Raw genomic sequence first — 18,258 nt, forward strand, 5'->3', positions numbered from 1 at the left:
CAAAGATAGAAGTGATTTCGAGGGTATGATCATCTTGCCTGAAATCCCGCAAGGAAGAAGAACGAGTCCATGAAGAAAACAAACGAGCGTAGTCGAACGGGTCCTCACAAACACGACGTTAACGGAACCAACCCGAAGAAGCAACACCGGAAAGAAGCACACAACATAGTAAACAACCACGACATGAACATGGCATGATGCACAATCAAGTATGTTGCATGTCCGGTTTAATGAAACATGGCATGGCAAAATGCACAAACAACACTACAAGTTAAGTGGAGCTCAATATGCAACGAGTTGCATATTAACGGAACACCACATGCCTTATTTTAGTTCTCTCTCGTTTATGTACTCAACAAGATTAAATGTTGTTAGCATGGCAAGAGGTGAAGCAAAGTAAACTACCTATCTAGTCAAGTTTAAATGAGGCCGGAAGCAACGAACAACAATTCCGGAAACTCCTCATGAGCATATTATAGATTTGGTACTATTCTGCCCTAAACATTATTTTAGAGTTGTTAAACATGCAAAGTAAGGCCACCATGTTAAACTAGGCATTTTTCTACCCCATTTACATATAAATATTATTTAATTCAGAGCTACGGTTATTTAGTTATGAAATAAAGCATTTTAGCAAGTTATTTAAACAAATTTAAACAAACAGCATTTTAAACATTTTAAACATGGATGAAAGTTGCATATTATTAAACTAGACAAAATTCTAAGCAACTTTCATATTAAGTTTGTTTTAAACCGATGCACGGTTATTAACTTGTGAGCAAATTAAAATAATGGCATCCTCATGTAATTATGCATGCATTAGAAATTAGGAAATTCGTCAGCAGGGAAAAAAAAGAAACAGGCCGAATCTGGGCAGCCCAATAGGGGGAAGGCCAGGGTGCCGCTCACATTGGGCCTTGGGGCCTGTTTATGGCTGGGGCGAAGAGGTGTTGGGCCTTGGCCTGAACTAGAGGCGCGCTGGCAAGCTGGATCGAACGAGGAGATGGGGTGGCGTGGTCAACGGGTGCAGGCGAGGCGTGTGTTTGTCCTCGCTTCTGAAGAACAGAAGCAACATCAGGCGATGTAGAAGACAGCGGCAGGGGTCTTGGCGACGGGGTCGGCGAGAACCGGCCGGAACGGGCGGATCGGAGCGCGGGGAGGCGGAGATTGGCGCGGATCCATGGCGACGAGGAGGGGCGCGGTCAACACGCTCAAGGCAGGGAGGATCGAGCGAACTGTAGCTGCGACATGAGCTGCTACTGAATAAACGAGAGAGGGTTCAGAGAGAGAGACGGTGAGGAAGAACTGCAGGAGGAAGGAGAAGAAAGGGAAGGCATGGGGCACGGGGAACCTCAGGAGGTTGCCGCTTGGTGGTCCAGCGAGGTCCTGCGGGGGCGCTCAAGGCAGCAGGGGGTCGAGACGGCCATGGCAGTTGAGTTCAAAGAGAGGCGCGGCCATGTCTTCGGTCCCCTAACAGAGAGAAATGGGAGGGGGTTTGAGTGGTTAGGAGAGACAACAGAGGGAGGAGGGCGTCGAGGTCATGGCCTGGTTGGGTACTCCGGCGAGGTACTTGGCGGGCGACGGGGTCCTCCATGGCAGGTCCTAAGACGGCGACGGAAATGGTGGCCATGGCAGCAGGGGCGACCTCCTGTTGCTCCTGTACCTGGCAAGAGAGAGAGAGAGAGAGAATTTGAGAAAGAGCGAGAGAGACCGAAAGAGACGACGAAGAGATAGGAGGGCAGGGAAGGAGGCGCAACTTTGCTGTGGTTGGGCGACGGCGGAAATCAAGGGAGTTGGTCGGGGCCGCTGGTTGGATCTGGCAGGAGAGGAAAACGAGGAGGAACTGGATTGGGGAAGATCCCGATGGGGATTTGGTGGAGTGTGGCGGCGGCTGAGGGGGGCAAATGACCTAGTTTTAGGGTTTGGTCTGACATATATATAGCAAAAGGATTTTTGGGTAGGGCTAATCCGTCCCTCCGATCATAACTGGACGGTCGGGAAAAATAGGCTAGGGAGCCCAAATAAGAAAACGATGACGTTTTGTAGATGTTTGGGGATGATCCGGACACAGCGGTGGCGACAGTCTGGGTCGGGTCCGGGGAAGTTTCGGATGCGCACGTGAGGGGTCGGTTGGAACTCGTGGCTGTGCACAAGGGCTCGAGCTGAGAGAAGAGAAGAGAGAGAGGCCCGACGACTGTTTTCGGAGACCGAAAACATCCGACGAAAAGACCGGCTATACTGCCGCTATAGTTATCCGTTGGGGCGTCAAACGGACTCCGAACGTGATGAAACTTGGCAGGCGGTCTACTAACAACAAAACAAAACCGCACGCAAACTTTCATCCCATTCCGAGAACATTTTCCGGCCAATTATAAAATACTATTTCGGACATGCCGCGGGCGCGTGCAAGTGTGTCTGGGCTCAGAACGGACAACGGAAAGAACGGGGGAACCCGGACGAATGCAAGTTTTTTAAAAAATGATGATGCAATGCACATGATGACATGGCAAGATGCAACACGCAAGCAGATGACATGGCAACAACAACGAATAACTGGACGACACCTGGCACATCGGTCCCGGGGCATTACATGGGCCTTCAAGTGCAGAGGTTTGTAGGACAGTAGCAAATTTCCCTCAAGTGGATGACCTAAGGTTTATCAAACCATGAGAGGCGTAGGATGAAGATGGTCTCTCTCAAACAACCCTTCAACCAAATAACAAAGAGTCTCTTGTGTCCCCAACACACCCAATACAATGGTAAATTGTATAGGTGCACTAGTTCGGCGAAGAGATTGTGATACAAGTGCAATATGGATGGTAGATATAGGTTTTTGTAATCTGAAAATATAAAATAGAAAGGTAACTAATGATAAAAGTGAGCGAAAACGGTATTGCAATGCGTTGAAACAAGGCCTAGGGTTCATACTTTCACTAGTGCAAATTCTCTCAACAAGGATAACATAATTAGATCATATAACAATCTCTCAACATGCAACAAAGAGTCACTCCAAAGTCACTAATAGCGGAGAACAAACGAAGAGATTATTGTAGGGTACGAAACCACCTCAAAGTTATTCTTTCCGATCAATCCATTGGGCTATTCCTATAAGTGTCACAAACAACCCTAGAGTTCGTAGTAAAATAACACCTTAAGACACAAAATCAACCAAAACCCTAATGTCACCTAGATACTCCAATGTCACCACAAGTATCCGCGGGTATTATTATACGATATGTATCACACAATCTCATATTCATCTATTCAACCAACACAAAGAACTTCAAAGAGTGTCCCAACGTTTCTACCGGAGAGTCAAGACGAAAACGTGTGCCAACCCCTATGCATAAGTTCACAAGGTCACAGAACTCGCAAGTTGATCACCAAAACATACATCAAGTGATCACATGAATATCCCATTGTCACCACAGATAAGCACATGCAAGACATACATCAAGTGTTCTCAAATCCTTAAAGACTCAATCCGATAAAATAATTTCCAAGGGAAAAACTCAATCCATTACAAGAAGATAGAGGGGGAGAAGCATCATAAGATCCAACTATAATAGCAAAGCTCACGGTACATCAACATCATGCCATATCAAGAACACGAGAGAGAGAGAGAGACAGATCAAACACGTAGCTATTGGTACATATCCTCAGCCCCGAGGGTGAACTACTTCCTCCTCGTCATGGAGAGCGCCAGGATGAAGAAGATGGCCATCGATGATGGATCCCCCCTCCGGCAGGGTGCCAAAACAGGGTCCCGGTTGGTTTTTGGTGGCTAGAGAGGCTTGCGGCTGCAGCACTATTGATATAGGTTTCTTTTTGGGGGGTTTTGTATTTATAGGATTTTTTGGCATCGGTCTCACGTCAGGGGGGGGGGGTCTCCGAGTCGTCCACGAGGCAGGGGGCGTGCCCTCCACCCTCGTGGCTGGCTCGGGACTCTTCTGACCCAACTATTTTACTCCGGGGCTTCTTTTGGTCCATAAAAATCATCAAAAATTGGCACATCAATTGGACTCCGTTTGGTATTCCTTTTCTGTAAAACTCAAAAACAAGGAAAATCAGAAACTAGCACTGGGCTCTAGGTTAATAGGTTAGTCCCAAAAATCATATAAAATAGCATATAAAACATCTAAGATTGACAATATAATAGCACGGAACAATCAAAAATTATAGATACGTTGGAGACGTATCACCGAACTAGTGCACCTATACAATTTACCATTGTTTTTGGTGTGTTGGGGACACAAGAGACTCTTTGTTATTTGGTTGTAGGGTTGTTTGAGAGAGACCATCTTCATCCTATGCCTCCCACGGATTGATAAACCTTAGGTCATCGACTTGAGGGAAAATTTCTACAAAACTCTGCGCTTGGAGGCCCAACACGAGTCGATAAGAACAAGTTGTGTAGTAGACATCAATGGCCCATGCACCAAAACCTCCTCAGGCCCTATTATCGCGAGCTCCTCAGGCTCTGCGGGCTCCGGGACTTCTGGCGCAACCTTGCTGCTTGGGGTGGTATGGGCCTTCTTGGGAAATCTGAAGACATTCAAGACATGCTCAGTTCAGTCCCGGAGAAAAACTTCTTCAACAAAAGAAAAGAAAGACAGAGATAAATTTCAACTTACGACGGCTTTGGCATCGAGAACCATCACTGCCTGGGGCAGACCTCGACTTCTGAATTCGTCGTCGCTGGTGCCTTCTTCCTCGTGGAGCCCCCTGCCTGGGGTCACTGCCTCCAGATCCTGGCACCCCGTCGCGCGACTGGCAAGAACGGCGCAGCGACGACAATGGAGAAGATAAAGATATTGGAGGGGATGGGCTCCGAGCCCTCTTTCCACTCCCTCTCCGAAGATCCTCGTTGGTTTCGCGGCCTCTGGGTTCACCGCTACAGGACTCTAGAGCGTGATCCCGCGGTTAGGCCCTCATGGCCCTGCTGAAAAAGGGCTTTTCCCTCCGCAAGTGATATTGTTGTAGATAATAATGTAATTTGCAATTTAATTGTGTGTAACCCAAGAAGCCAAGGGGAGTGCTTGAGGTTCTCCATGATTAACTAGAGCCAAACTAAGGACAATTGCTCGCAAGGCGAATTACTGTGTGAGGTGTCTAGTGAAGGGACTTGGACTAAGTAATTGGTGGTGATTGTGAGTTGTATTAACCATGTGCTGGAGCATCTTTGTTGCCGTTGAAAAATAAGGAGAGACAAGCATTGTCATTGGGAGTTGTATTTAATACTTACATGCATGCAGTCATAATGATACTCAGTTACTTTCTCCATCCAGTTTTCTTGCATGCATGCGGTGTATTAATTATCCCAGTAAACAAAGAAAAAACTGGATTGCAAACATGTATTAAATTTTACCTTGCTACCTATAATTTAAGTTTGTAGCCTTGTATATAAAATGGAGGGAGTACCAATATTTGGCAGCCTTGACATTTTTTTGTAGGTCGGGAAAAAATTGATAACCAATCATTAGCCAACATTGTCAACCTTTTTGCATTGAACTGCTTTTATTCAATATGTCATTTATCTATTGTGATTAGTTAGAAACATCTCATTTATATTAACCAAAGATACAACACGCTATCATCTCTCGCAAGGTGATAGACTTTGAAGCGACGACTCTACTAGAGCAAGGGGTAAAGGCAATGGCAAGCTGAGGGGTAAGAGGGACCAAGCGAAAGATATTGCTTTGTCTTCACGCAAGAAAAGATTAGGGGCAAAGAGACATGGTGATTTTCAAGCATTAAAGAAGCGGGAAAGAATCAATGTTGTTGCCATACAAATTGGAAAACACATGTCATCATAAATAACATGTAACATACATCTGGATGATCCGTATTTTTTTAACTCCATGGCAACACATGATACGGTTATCTAGTCAGTCATAATAACACAAACTACCATCATCAATATTGAAAATGTAAGGTACGTTTCACATACTGTAAAACTCCCCATTTAGGCCTCATTTGGTTTGTAGGATTTTTATAGAATTCTATAGGGTAGGATTTGCAAAGGAAAAATTCTTTTAAAGCCCTTTGATTTGTAGGAATGGATTCTTATTCCTATGTAGGATAGAAATTAATCCTTCATATTTTGGAGGAAAAAGAACATTAGCATAGACTCAATGGAAAAAGTCCTATCCTATGCATCAAATGACATCTCTTTCTCTGTAGGAATTGACATGCATGGCATCTCACTTTCTATGATTTTCCTATTCCTATAAAATTCCTATCCTATGAATCAAAGAAGGACTTAGGAAAAAATTGTGCTCAATCAATCATTCATTCAACTTTCTTTGACCTCGCCCCCGCGTCGTCTCCTCTGGAGGCGACTCGGGCGGACCCCCGACCCCCGCCGCCGAAGCCCACCCCCTCCTCCCGCTCCTCCCTCGCTGCCGCCGGCACACGTCACTGGGCAAAGCCCGCTGGCAGCTGGCGGCGGCGGGACCAACCCTTTTTATCCGCGCGGGGAGCTCCTGGCGGCTGGCGGCTGCTGGATCTCGCGGTGGTGCGCGGCTTGTCCGGCTAGGCGGGCTCTTGAGTTGCGGCGGCTCGGGGTTTGCCGGTGTTGGCTGCTGGGCGGCCCGTGCGGTGGAGCCGGGCTCGCCCTGGGTTGGTGCGGGCGCGTGTACATCTGGCCCAGATTTGGCGGGTTTGCGTGGCTCCAGATCTGGGCGAGCGACCGCGTCCTACGACCTCCCTCCCGCCATCCTGCGCTTCTGCGCCGGTGGTGCCTGCTGCCGGCTCCGGCTGGTCCAGCTCATGTGAGGGTGGAGGTGGAGGGGGTCCCAGGCTTCATGGCGGCGGCTCTTGCGGCCCCTCTTCTCGTGGTGCAGTGGGGGTGCTCCTCTCCCCTCCCAGGGCCTGCTGCGGCGGCCAGAGGTGACCCGGTCTTCGGATTTTGAGGCGAGGCGTTCGTGTTTGGCTCCGGGTGAAAACCTTGCAGAGACCTCGGTCGATGCCGGTGACGCGCGATGCTTTTTGGTGTCATTCTCCTCCTTGTAGGCGCGTTCCTGAGGAGTCCAATTCACCCAAATCCCTCGAGTCTGGGGTCTCCGGACGAAAGTCCATGATCTGGTTTGCTGGATCGGGCAACGACGGCGTCGTGTACGTCGCTACCTCCTTGGAGGCGTCGTCTTGAAGACATTGACTGTGGGTGGTAACCGACGGCTTATGTGGTTGGTTGGCGGTGGTGGGTGGTTGATGGTGGTGGTGGTGCGGCCGGTTTGGGGTCGAGGTGGTTGGAGCCCCTCTTTGGCGGTGTTCTTCTTGTGTTCTTGCTCCTGCGCTCTTTGGTGCGTCTCTGCTTGGCGATGTCAAGCGACTTCGCCGGTGGCACACATGTGTCGTGGCGTCATCTCGGCCCCTCGTGATCGTTCGACTGCACCCCCGACGCAGGTGGTGTCGTGGCGTTGTGCAGTCTTGGTTGCGTGCTGCCTTCGTGTGCGTCGACGGTACAGTGTCATGGGTTTGTCTGCTTGGCGATGCCGACTTTGCCTGCGGTACACAGGCGCCGTGGTGTCGTCTCATCCTCGCGTGACCGTTCGAATGCACCCCCGACGCAGGTGGTGTCGTGGCGTTGTGCAGTCTTGGTTGCGTGATGCCTCCGATTGCGTCGATGGTGCAGTGCCTTGGCTTGGTCTCGGCTGGCCAATGCCGTTCGATCTCATTGGTGGTGCTCTGTGTTGTGTCGGGGCGTGTTTTCCCTCTTTTTCCTTCCCTGTCTATTTGTTGTGGCGTGTGCTGTTTTCGCTTTATCTCTTCTCCTTCTGTGCCCCCCTTGTAATTCCGGTTCGCTTGAATCCATCCTGCAAAAGGCTGTGAAGCCTTATAGGCAATTTGAATACAATTCAGGTGGGGGAGTTCTCTCCCTCCCCAGTGACCTTCAAAAAAAAGAAGGACTTAGTGATCTGTATGCTATCGATGATGTTCTTTGTACTGCCTTGACAAGTCGATTGAATAGAACAAAGTTTCTACAAGAAAAGAAAAATATCACTAAATTTATATACTATAATAGTACAGCGAGCTTGTGTAGGGAATCCGGATGTCTGGATCCGACCGCGCACCGCCCCCATCCTCTGCTTCCCATGGCGCGTTCCCTGTCAGCCAACTCCCCTCCCTTCCCCAACCTCTCTAAACCCTAATAAATCCGAATCGCATCGCATCGCGTCGATCCAACGGGATTCAAATCAAATCGAACGAGAACAGAAAAACGAACGCGAAGCTCCTGGAATCCCAGCAATGGATCGCTCCCGCTCGAAGCGCGGGTACCACTACGACCAGGACTCGCCGCCGCCCCGCTCCAAGCCCCGATTCGACCGCCGCGGCGGGGGCGGCGGCCCGAACCCTAACGCCAACTACCACCGCCGCGTACCCCCCGGGGGCGGCGGCGGCGCCTCCGACCGCCGCGGCGGCTTCCTTCCCCCGGACGCCGCACCGCCCCCTCTCCCGCCCCCGCCGCCGCCCGCTTCCTCCGCGGCGGCGGGGGGCGGGGGTCCCGGCCAGACCACCTCCTTCCGCATCCTGTGCCCGGAGTCCAAGACCTACGGCTTCCCCGCCAGCTTCATTAACAACGCCCAGGATGACAGTGGCGCGATCATCACTATCCACCCGCCCTTCCCCGGGGACCCTGTCCGCGTCATCGAGACGGCCGACGGCGTCCCACGCGAGGCGGATGGCCGCCCGCCGATGTTCTCGCCGGCGCAGGAGGCGCTCCTCATGGTGCACCGGCGGATCCTGGAGACGCAGCCTGACGACGGCGATGAGGACGGCGAGTACGGGCCCAGGGGCAAGGACGCCAGGGACCGCGGTAAGGTGACCACCCGGCTCATCGTGCCGCGGCAGCATGTGGGATGCCTGCTTGGCAAGGGTGGCAAGATCATCGAGCAGATGAGGTCCGAGACCAAGACGCACATCAGGATCCTGCCTCGCGAGCAGAACATGCCGCGATGTGTATCGTTGTCGGAGGAGGTCGTGCAGGTATGGTGCCTGCTACAATGTTGTAAAAATATTTCAATTCTTCTTCTGATAAGAGATCATCAACATTGGTATTTTGATTGGATATAACATTGGTATTAGCACTGCACCATTCTATCTAAACTATTATAGCTGAACTAAAGAAAAGGATACAAATGTGGGTTAACAATTATGTTAAGTGTTGGAGAAGACTTGGACCGGAGACAAATCAAACATATGAATGTTCAACTGCTCTTTAAGTTAGTGGGTAATGCCTCATACTGTGTACCTTGAGATTTATGTAGCTTGTAGTGCGATGGCTGCCCTTCCATTGAGAAGTATGGTGGCGGCCCGAACCCTAACGCCAACTACTTCTGGCGGCGTTCCATGCGAGGAGGTGTGGGAAGTAAGCCAGTGCACAAGTTTTGGCATCCTTGTTTTCAAGTACTTGAGACTGAAGAGATATCAATCAAGATTCTGACCGCGCAAAAAAATAAATCAAGATTCAGTTTCATAGTTGGTCGGGGTGCTATTCTCATTGGAGATAAGTTGTTCATGTATTTGTCCAAGGGCATTGCCGCATTGAATTACTCAGGAGAAAATCATCATGTGGGGGTTGTTCATGTCTTTTTCCATGGGCATTGCCGCATTGAATCACTCAGGAGAAAACCATCATGTGGGGAGATAAAACAAGGAGAAACTTGTGTGCAATCATGTTGTTCTGCTACGAACCATTCTCATCTTCTATGTACAGTGAAATTGCAGTGGTATGGGGATAATCACTGGCTTAGTACAGGGAAAGAGTGAATTCATTCATTTCCTATACGAGCCTGAATATTCCTCTTATGTAAGCAATATAAGAAGCACAATACCAAACACAAATCAAACAAATGAATTTTCAACTCCTCTCATAAGTTAGTGGGTGAATGTGTCATCTGCTATGTGCCTCGAAATTAGGTTTTCATAGTGACCTTTAACATTTTTGTTTCTAGCTCTCACAATTCCATTGAGTGACCACCCATTCGCAAGACGTGTCCTGCTCAAGAATTGTTGTAGGCCGGTAGCTATGCATTCATTCTGGATCCTTTTCTGCTTGTTTAAACTTATAATGCTGGCTTAAACATGACACACCTGCCCACTAACTGTTCCATTCTGAATCCTTACACGTCAACTTTAAATAAGTGACTCTAGTCTGCTGGTTGCTTGGTGGAGGACTATCTGTACATCATATATTTCTTAATGCCATCAACTTATTGTCTTCTCCAAAGCAGGAGCGGCCAAATTCTGCCCTTCTTTGCAGAGTAGGATTCTCTCTCCCTGTGGCGGGGGATGCGTCCCATGAACTTGTGTGGATGGCATCTAGGCCAGGTTTTGTTTGGTGGCATCGGTTGTAATGCCTGTCTTGCGATTGGTTGTGGTCTTGTCTTGAGTGGCCGTGTGTTTGGCCTAGTTTTAGTCTTGTACAATTGAACTCTTATCAATCTATCAATGCATCGAGGCACAACCTTTGTATTTTCTCGAGAGAAAAACACCATATTGAGATTATGATTGTGATTTTAGTTGCATGGCAGGATGAATTACATTTTTGGTTCCCGGTCTTTCTTTTCACCGTAAGTTGCCATTGTCATGTGTATTATTCTCATGATATTTTATTACAGGTTGTTGGAGAAGGAAATTGTGTTAAAAAGGCTGTAGCGATTATCTCTGACCGTTTAAAGGAAAGCTTACACCGTGATCGTGGTCCCTTTCTTCGTGGACGAAATTCACCCGAGCATCGTATTTCTCAGGCTGATGAATACCTGGGTGGTGGTCAGCAGATGCCTGCATTTGAAGAACCTTATCCCCGATTTGATCAAATTAGAAATAATGGTAGCATGGAGCCACCAGGATATGAGTTTGATTCAAATGGTAGCAAGTTCAATGAACATCCAGAGATTCCATTCGATGAAATCATATTTCGAATCCTTTGCCCGAATGACAAGGCTAGCAGTTTGGTTGGATCACGAGATGGAATAATAGATATGTTACAGGCTGAAGTTGGTGTTGATGTTAGGCTTACTGATCTTATTGCTGGATCTGACGAAAGGACTCTAATCATTACATCAAGAGAGGTAAATGGCACTACTTATTTCCCTCTAATTTATCACCCTACGTATTGTTCTGAAATTTGAATGCTTAATGAGGTGTTTTCGTATACTACCCATGCTACTAGACACCACATGTGGTAGTTACATCATCTCATACTGGTTTTTTTTTTGAACTTACATCATCTCATACTGGTTTGTTTGTGTAAGTACCTAAAAGATAACGAGATAATGTCGCCGTGGAAAGGTGAAACTTGAAGTAGCATTTTTGAACATATCAGCCGATAGTTCACTTGGATCATTCTGGCCAGGGCTGTAACGGCCAGTGCACTGGCCAGGGTCAGCCTGACATAAGAATTTAGGTTAGGCTTAAGTTAGGACATAAGTTTTTTTACTTTAAAAGAGTGAGTTTGCATCATATCTCTAGTTCAATCTGTTAGGCGTTCCCTTTATTATAATGGTATGTTAAACGGCAATTCAAAAGTTATCTCCAATCTTCCTCCTCTCTTGGTCAAACCCTCTGAATAGCACTCTGTCCTTGGCTCAACCGCTGAAACATCACCAACCTGCGTCCTAATCTCAGGGCACTGGACCTCGGCCGGGACATCCAACAGAACCTGTTGTGTTAAAAACTGGCACATTTTTTCCAGGCAGAGAAGTTACAACTCTATCAACATATGGACTTGGTTTGATCACTCTAGAAGTGAACACATTGGCATTCTTTTAATCCTGACAAAAAAGATCTGTGCTAAACTGCTAGATTCTTAAACTTTGTTGATATCATGATGATAAATATCTTCAAAACTATATTCTATGGTGCTTTCGCACTAAAAATGACTTGAAAACAACCATGTTCATCCAATCCTAAACTGCCAGTGGAATTTTGCACTCAATATATCTTCTGATATTCAATGCACCATTGCCAAATGGGTATCAGGGTATGATCCTGGTATCTCCTGAAACAACACAATTTCACTTTGCTTGCTAGAAAACATTTTAGAGGTGTGGAAAGCTGTTGGATCATTACTCCCTTGCTTTTAGAAAATGCAAGATTTAATCAAAGATCTCAAGATATTATGGAACAAAATTTCTGGATATTTTGGGAAATAAATTCATGGAATAGGCCTTAGCCAAGTGTTAACACATGATATCCTCAGATCAACCCACCATGATAAGTGAACATGTCAACTTCAGAGCTACATAACACCATGTAATATTCTTTCTCCTTTTTTTAACCGGGCTACTCCCCTTTCCATTAATTTTCATAACGGAAGTACACAGTTCCACGGATAGAGATAACAGGAAGGAGCAGAGAGGGGAAGTAGCGAGCTCGGGCATCGTCAGGAAACCCACTATCCATGCCTGCAATCAGAATATAGATTATGGGGAAAAAACCTGACAACACCATAGCAATGTCTAGACTAGAAAGAAGTACTGATAGAAATACAGATCCAAAGGCCGAACTGGCAAATACAAGACAAGAGCAGGAACTAAAACAGCCACAGCATCATCCATCCAAATCCAACATGGGCAGCGCGAACAAAAGACCACCAGCCATCACTTAATCTGCCTTGTTGGTGATTCACCTCGTCGTGGGGTACCATGCACAGCTGCATCATCTAATATTCTTTCGCCTATCTCTGCCTAAAGTGATTTATAGTAATGCTGGAACAGAATGCATGATTATGAACTTAAAATTTTACATCATTTTGGACCCGTGTAACTATTAGTTCTTTTGTTATATATATGTACAATTATGAGATTACAAGGTTTTGAGAATTATTACTTTCACAACCATTGTGTTTTCAAATTGCTGGGCAAGTGGGTGTAAACTAACAATGATCAGATGTCAAAGAACTGAACTAGCATACTTACAGAAGCAGTATCTCTCTTGGACTGGCGGAAGTAAATTGTTTCATGGTTCACGATAAGGCTGTACTATATTATCACTATGTGTTGAAGTCTACGTAAGGAAATTTGCATAGTTCCATTATACTTGTTGTTCGTTTTGATGCACATTAATAATAATTAAATGAAGTGAAAAATCCTTTCAGTGTGTGTTAGTTAATTAGTACTTCACATTTCAGTTGGACTAAGCAGGTTTTGTGGTTAAATTACTCCTGCGCAACACAACATGTTCAATTCTCATACACAGCTAGTAGCTAGCTAGCTGATCAAAAGTAACGTTGCTAATTGGGAATTACCTTGCTTGAATATTCTTTGACTTTTTAGTTATTACCTGGTGAGAGTTCGAGGGTCAGCTATTAGTCAATTCATGTAATTCGTGTTTTCCACCAGTCATGGGAGTTGAGAAGTCGTTTAGTTTAAGCCATACTATGATATGTTAGCTAATTAGGTTGTTCAATTATCTATTGGCGGCTGCTACCCATCAACAGGCTGATAACTTGCAGTTATCAGCTGCCTTATCTGCCGTTAGATACGCTTAATCAAGGTTGTCAGTTCCTCCCTCACATCACAGTATGCTCGTAGCCCCCGCAGCATCTTTTGCAACACAAACAAGAACCGCTCCATCGCAGAAGACGTCATCATAGATCCTGCGAGTGGCAATTGTCGGCGGCGGCATGTAGCACAGCCAGTGTCGCAGTGGAGCTGCAATGAAACATCGCCGGTGGTCGCCGCTGCTGCGATAGAGCCGGTGCCGCGGTGGAGCTGCAATGCAACATCGCCGGGGGGTCGTCGCTGCTGCGATGGAGCATCGTTGGGGCGCCGACAGCACTGGCAGCGCCGGCGAGGGCTGCGTTGCGGCACCAGCAGCCGACGACCATCGCGTCACATCACCGGCAACCACCACGGGCCGCATAGCAGCGCAACGCCAGCGAGGGCTGCATTGCAGCGCCGGCGGCCGACAACGAGCGCCGTGCCGCAGCACCGCGGAACGCTGCATCACAGCGCCGGCAACTGTCGAGGGGTGCAGCATCGCAGCATCGAAGCATCTCTGCAGCATCGGGAGTTTTTCATCACAACGTTCGACGTGTTGTGTTTCAACATGGCCGCCGTCTTCGCATCGTATATTTTTTTAGCAGCGTGGGCAGCAAAGCTCACAGGGAGAAGAACGAGAGGTTAGAGACGAAGAAAGTGGATCACGTTTTGGAGAGAAGAAGAATGGGTGGCTCACACTCGCGGAAGATAAGGAGATAACTTTGGGTGGTTGGTGAGTAACGCGAGTTGCGCGAGAAACGAGCACCGCACGGCTGAGTCGATCGGACGCGTCGAGACACGGTTTATGGCAACCAAAAATCCGTCGATTGGTTTTAAACGTTTTCCTTATCTATTATGTTGCCAATCTTCAGAGCTGCGGCGCGACTCGAATTGAAGAAAAAGGCACCTCGTATCTTTGCCTAATGGTCACAACAGTATCTGCTTGCGTGTAACCTTAGTTTGGCCTTCTGTCGTGTATAATCTCTGTTCATTTTGAATACTCAAGGTTATTTTCGTTGAAGTGTTTTGTGCTTGCATGGATGTAAGGGAATGCCTGACAGTTTGCATCAACCATCATCTGTAACTGAAATGTGGGGGATCACTTGTTTCCCTCATGGCTTTCATTTCAATATTCTTAACGTGTCCTTTTTGTATATATAGGGCCCAGACCATGAGCTTTTTCCAGCTCAAGAAGCATTGCTGCACATCCAAACCTTTATCGTGGATCTTGGCCCTGACAAGGATAACATTATCACAACGAGGTTACTTGTCCCTTCAAGTGAAATTACTTGCTTTGAGGGGAGGGATGGATCATTATCTGAGATACAGAGACAAACTAGCGCAAATATACAGATATTACCAAGAGAAGAACTTCCTTCTTGCGCCCTGGAATCTGATGAGCTCATACAGGTTGGTATTCATGGGCAGTGCACATTCACTTCTGCTATATTTGAGAATTTAACCAGGTAGCGTGGATCCATGTGCAAACACCTGCATGGCTGTATATAAATGTATTTTTTTTAGTGCATGTCAATTATTTGGGAGGGATTGACTTTATCTGTCAATAAGTTAAGAGTGAACTTTGCTGAAATACAGCTGGATTTTGTTGTTCTTTGTTTTTTGAACCAAGCTGGAATTGGTCTGTTTTTTACTTGCTTCTTGCTCATGAGGAATTATGAAGCTTGATGCTAATATTGTCTGTTTCATCCTTGAATGTAAAATTTATAATACTTGAGCTTGAAAGTTCATTGGCCATTTATTAGTGAGGCTCACCACATTATGTTTTTACAGATTGTAGGAGAGATTCGAGCTGCTCGGAATGCTCTCATGCAAGTAACTTCAAAACTACGAAGTTACATATACCGTGAGATGTCTGCTCCTATCCAAATGGGCAGCCTTAATGTACATGGATCCATTTCTCCAGCAAAAGGCTCACCTCGAGGACTATATGCTGGAAATGACCTTCCAATGCCTATCTACCAACAAGCACCACAAATGGCAACTTCGTGGCACTCAAAGGTATCTCTGAACTCATGCAACAAATGATGATTTCCCTTTAAGTACTTTTACCCCTGATGTCTCTTCTTTGCTACTGTATGAATCTCCCGTCTTTCAGTTATGGCTATATTCTATCTGCGTCGCATTCTTAATGGCAGAGCAAAACAGTTACCTAAATAACTAATAATCATAGGGAACTTTTGTGCTATATGATGTGAATATTTGTACTGTGTGCAATAGCTAGTGTGCGTATTCCTCTTCTAGTTTTTTCCTATGCCTGCATTCTGATGATCATGTGTGGATCATACATATGAAATTTTCAATTGCAGGATAGTGGACTTAGTGCAAGTGGGTCGTTTGAGCAAGGGAGCAGCATTAATGATGATATAAGACAAACTAATACAAAGCGGTAAGTTTTTTTTTGTTGCTAATTTACAAAGCGGCAAGTCAGTATCATCGTTGTCAGTTTCTCTGCTTTGTTGATTCATGACCACCTTACTTTTCTGCCCATCAGATTTGCTGTCCCCCTAGTGACTAGAAGCACATTAGAAGTTGTCATACCCCAGAGTGCAGTTGCAAGCCTCAGCATGAGAGCTGGAAGCAAGCTTGCCCAAATAAGCGAGGTGCTGTATATCCTGAATATTTTATAAGCAAATTAAAGACGGATATGATAGATCTACACCATTCTCACTTTCCAAACTCTGTCGGTAACAGATGTCTGGTGCGTCCGTCACGCTCGCTGAAGATAGGCCTGGAGTCATGGAAAAGGTTGTTAGAATATCCGGTACCCCCGAGCAGGCTGACAAAGCTCAGAGCTTGCTCCAGGGGTTCATACTTAGCAGTGAGTGTCTCTCACCCCTTCCCTCTCTCTCAGATCATTCATTCATCATCTGCGCTGTGAATTACGTACCTAACGCTTGTCCCCTTTCCACTGCCCAGTCCAAGACGACATTCCTTCGGGCTAATGGAGCCATTGCCACGTCTTCCCGTCGCATGCTTAATAGGCGCCGATTGTCTAATTCTTGTTTCCAGGAATCGCCTGTGTACTTTAGATGGAATGCACTCCAGTTGTATGCAACTACCCTGATGAAGCCCTGTGTCTTTATTTGTAAAGTGTTCGTGTATGATATTCTCTGATCTTTACCTATTCAAGCTGTTATGTTGTATTACAAATGTACTTCGTTTTTTTCACATTAAGTAGCCTAAGAAACACGGTGGAGATTGTTTCTACACCTCTTTCGATTTGTACGACTACATCCTTCCGCTGATGCTAACAATTGTAGATTGGGTGCTTTCGTCGTCCAATGTAACCTGAGATAGGTACCTTCTATGTCCACGCATGTGTTAATGGTATGGAAAATATTTCTAACTGCTGGTTGATTGCACGTATGATATTCTGGAAGGTGGAAGCAGCGCAAATCGTGTTAAAAGTGCTTGATAGAACTAGACAGGTTCTCAGATATCTATTCGATTCATCGCATTTGCCTAGCAGGTCAGGTCGAACTAAAACCAGGACAAGAATTATGGAACGAAGGGAGTACCTGCGAAGCACTGGTCTGTGTTAATCCTTTGATAGGCTATCAATGATTTCTGCCTGGAACTTAATGACGGCATTACCTCCATGTTTATATGTATTCACAAGCACAATGATTTTTTCACGTTATTAATAAAACTAACAAAGACAACGTTCGGATCATAAACATTTACGGACAACATTGGAACAAGGTTTGATCGTATCCAAATGCAAATACATTAACCACCTATTTTTAACTCAGCCCTCCTATGGCCATGCCCTTGTCGCTACAAAGACTGAAATGCTCCCTCTGTTTAATTTTGTAAGTCGTTTAACACTGGAATTAACTGTTTTAGATGCTGTTTTAAATGTCTAAAACAACTTACAAAAATGAACGGAGGGAGTTGTTATACTCAAGCAACCAGACCTCAAATCATTAGCCAATCCAACCGTACAACCATAATTGTGAACTGAACGCACCTCAGCTGGTTAGTTTTCTTGTGATGGAACCAGCACATTAAGATTCAAGTAGTGACTTCGTCAATCATAAGATGGCCGGATTCTGTATTATGTTAAAAAAAACAGAACACACAATTACAAACAAATAGTAATACAGTCTTGCTAAAGCACATCTAGATGTGCCATAAATATTGCACATCTAAGTCCTATATTATTGATTTTGCGTTGAGATTCATGTGGATACTTTCTTTTTCTTTTTCTTTTTGTGCTTGATTCACTCACTTAGATGTGCAATAACTAGAGCACATCTAGATGTGCCCTAAATACACCCATAGTAATATGTAGTTATCTTGTGCTCCCTGAACCAAGTGGTAATGGATTGTTCTTTCGATATGCACAAAAATCCCCTTTTAACTTCAATTTACCAGGTTAATAACATTAAACCTGGACGGAGGATGCTACTTTTGAGTGAAACAGCCAATCCAACCGCACAACTGGCAGAAAGAACGCAGGGGAGGCATAAAAATAGTGTAACTTGATCATCGTCGCATAATGGCACCAGTAAGTTAGAATCCTTTGTCCCCTGAACTTCAATCAGTAAACAGAACATCAAATGTCCTTTTGTCACTGTTTTGATAGACACCGTCTCTTTATGGACACTGCCTAGGGTTAAATTAGACTAGAAATAGCAAATCCAACTGCACAAAGAACAAGAGGTAGACTTAAGCAGCATGATCATCGTCAAACAATGGAATCAGCAACAGGATAGTCATAACTAAGTTATCCATTGTTTCCTGCCGA

General features: G+C 45.9%; 1 protein-coding gene across 1 annotated transcript; it reads left to right on the plus strand.

Annotated features, from left to right (window-relative positions):
- Positions 1 to 8,045: 8,045 nt before the first annotated feature.
- RCF3 (RNA-binding KH domain-containing protein) lies at positions 8,046 to 16,715 on the plus strand. The gene is made up of 8 exons (XM_048687527.2): positions 8,046 to 8,988; positions 10,623 to 11,075; positions 14,649 to 14,897; positions 15,279 to 15,506; positions 15,815 to 15,894; positions 16,000 to 16,108; positions 16,200 to 16,326; positions 16,425 to 16,715. The coding sequence occupies exons 1-8, from the start codon at positions 8,251 to 8,253 to the stop codon at positions 16,448 to 16,450; spliced, it is 2,010 nt and encodes a 669-aa protein (XP_048543484.2). The 5' UTR covers positions 8,046 to 8,250; the 3' UTR covers positions 16,451 to 16,715.
- The last annotated feature ends 1,543 nt before the right edge of the window (positions 16,716 to 18,258 follow it).

Source organism: Triticum urartu, chromosome 7A (assembly GCF_056163025.1).
Source record: "Triticum urartu cultivar PI428250 chromosome 7A, HENAU_Tu73, whole genome shotgun sequence".
In the NCBI taxonomy this organism is placed as follows: Eukaryota; Viridiplantae; Streptophyta; class Magnoliopsida; order Poales; family Poaceae; genus Triticum; species Triticum urartu.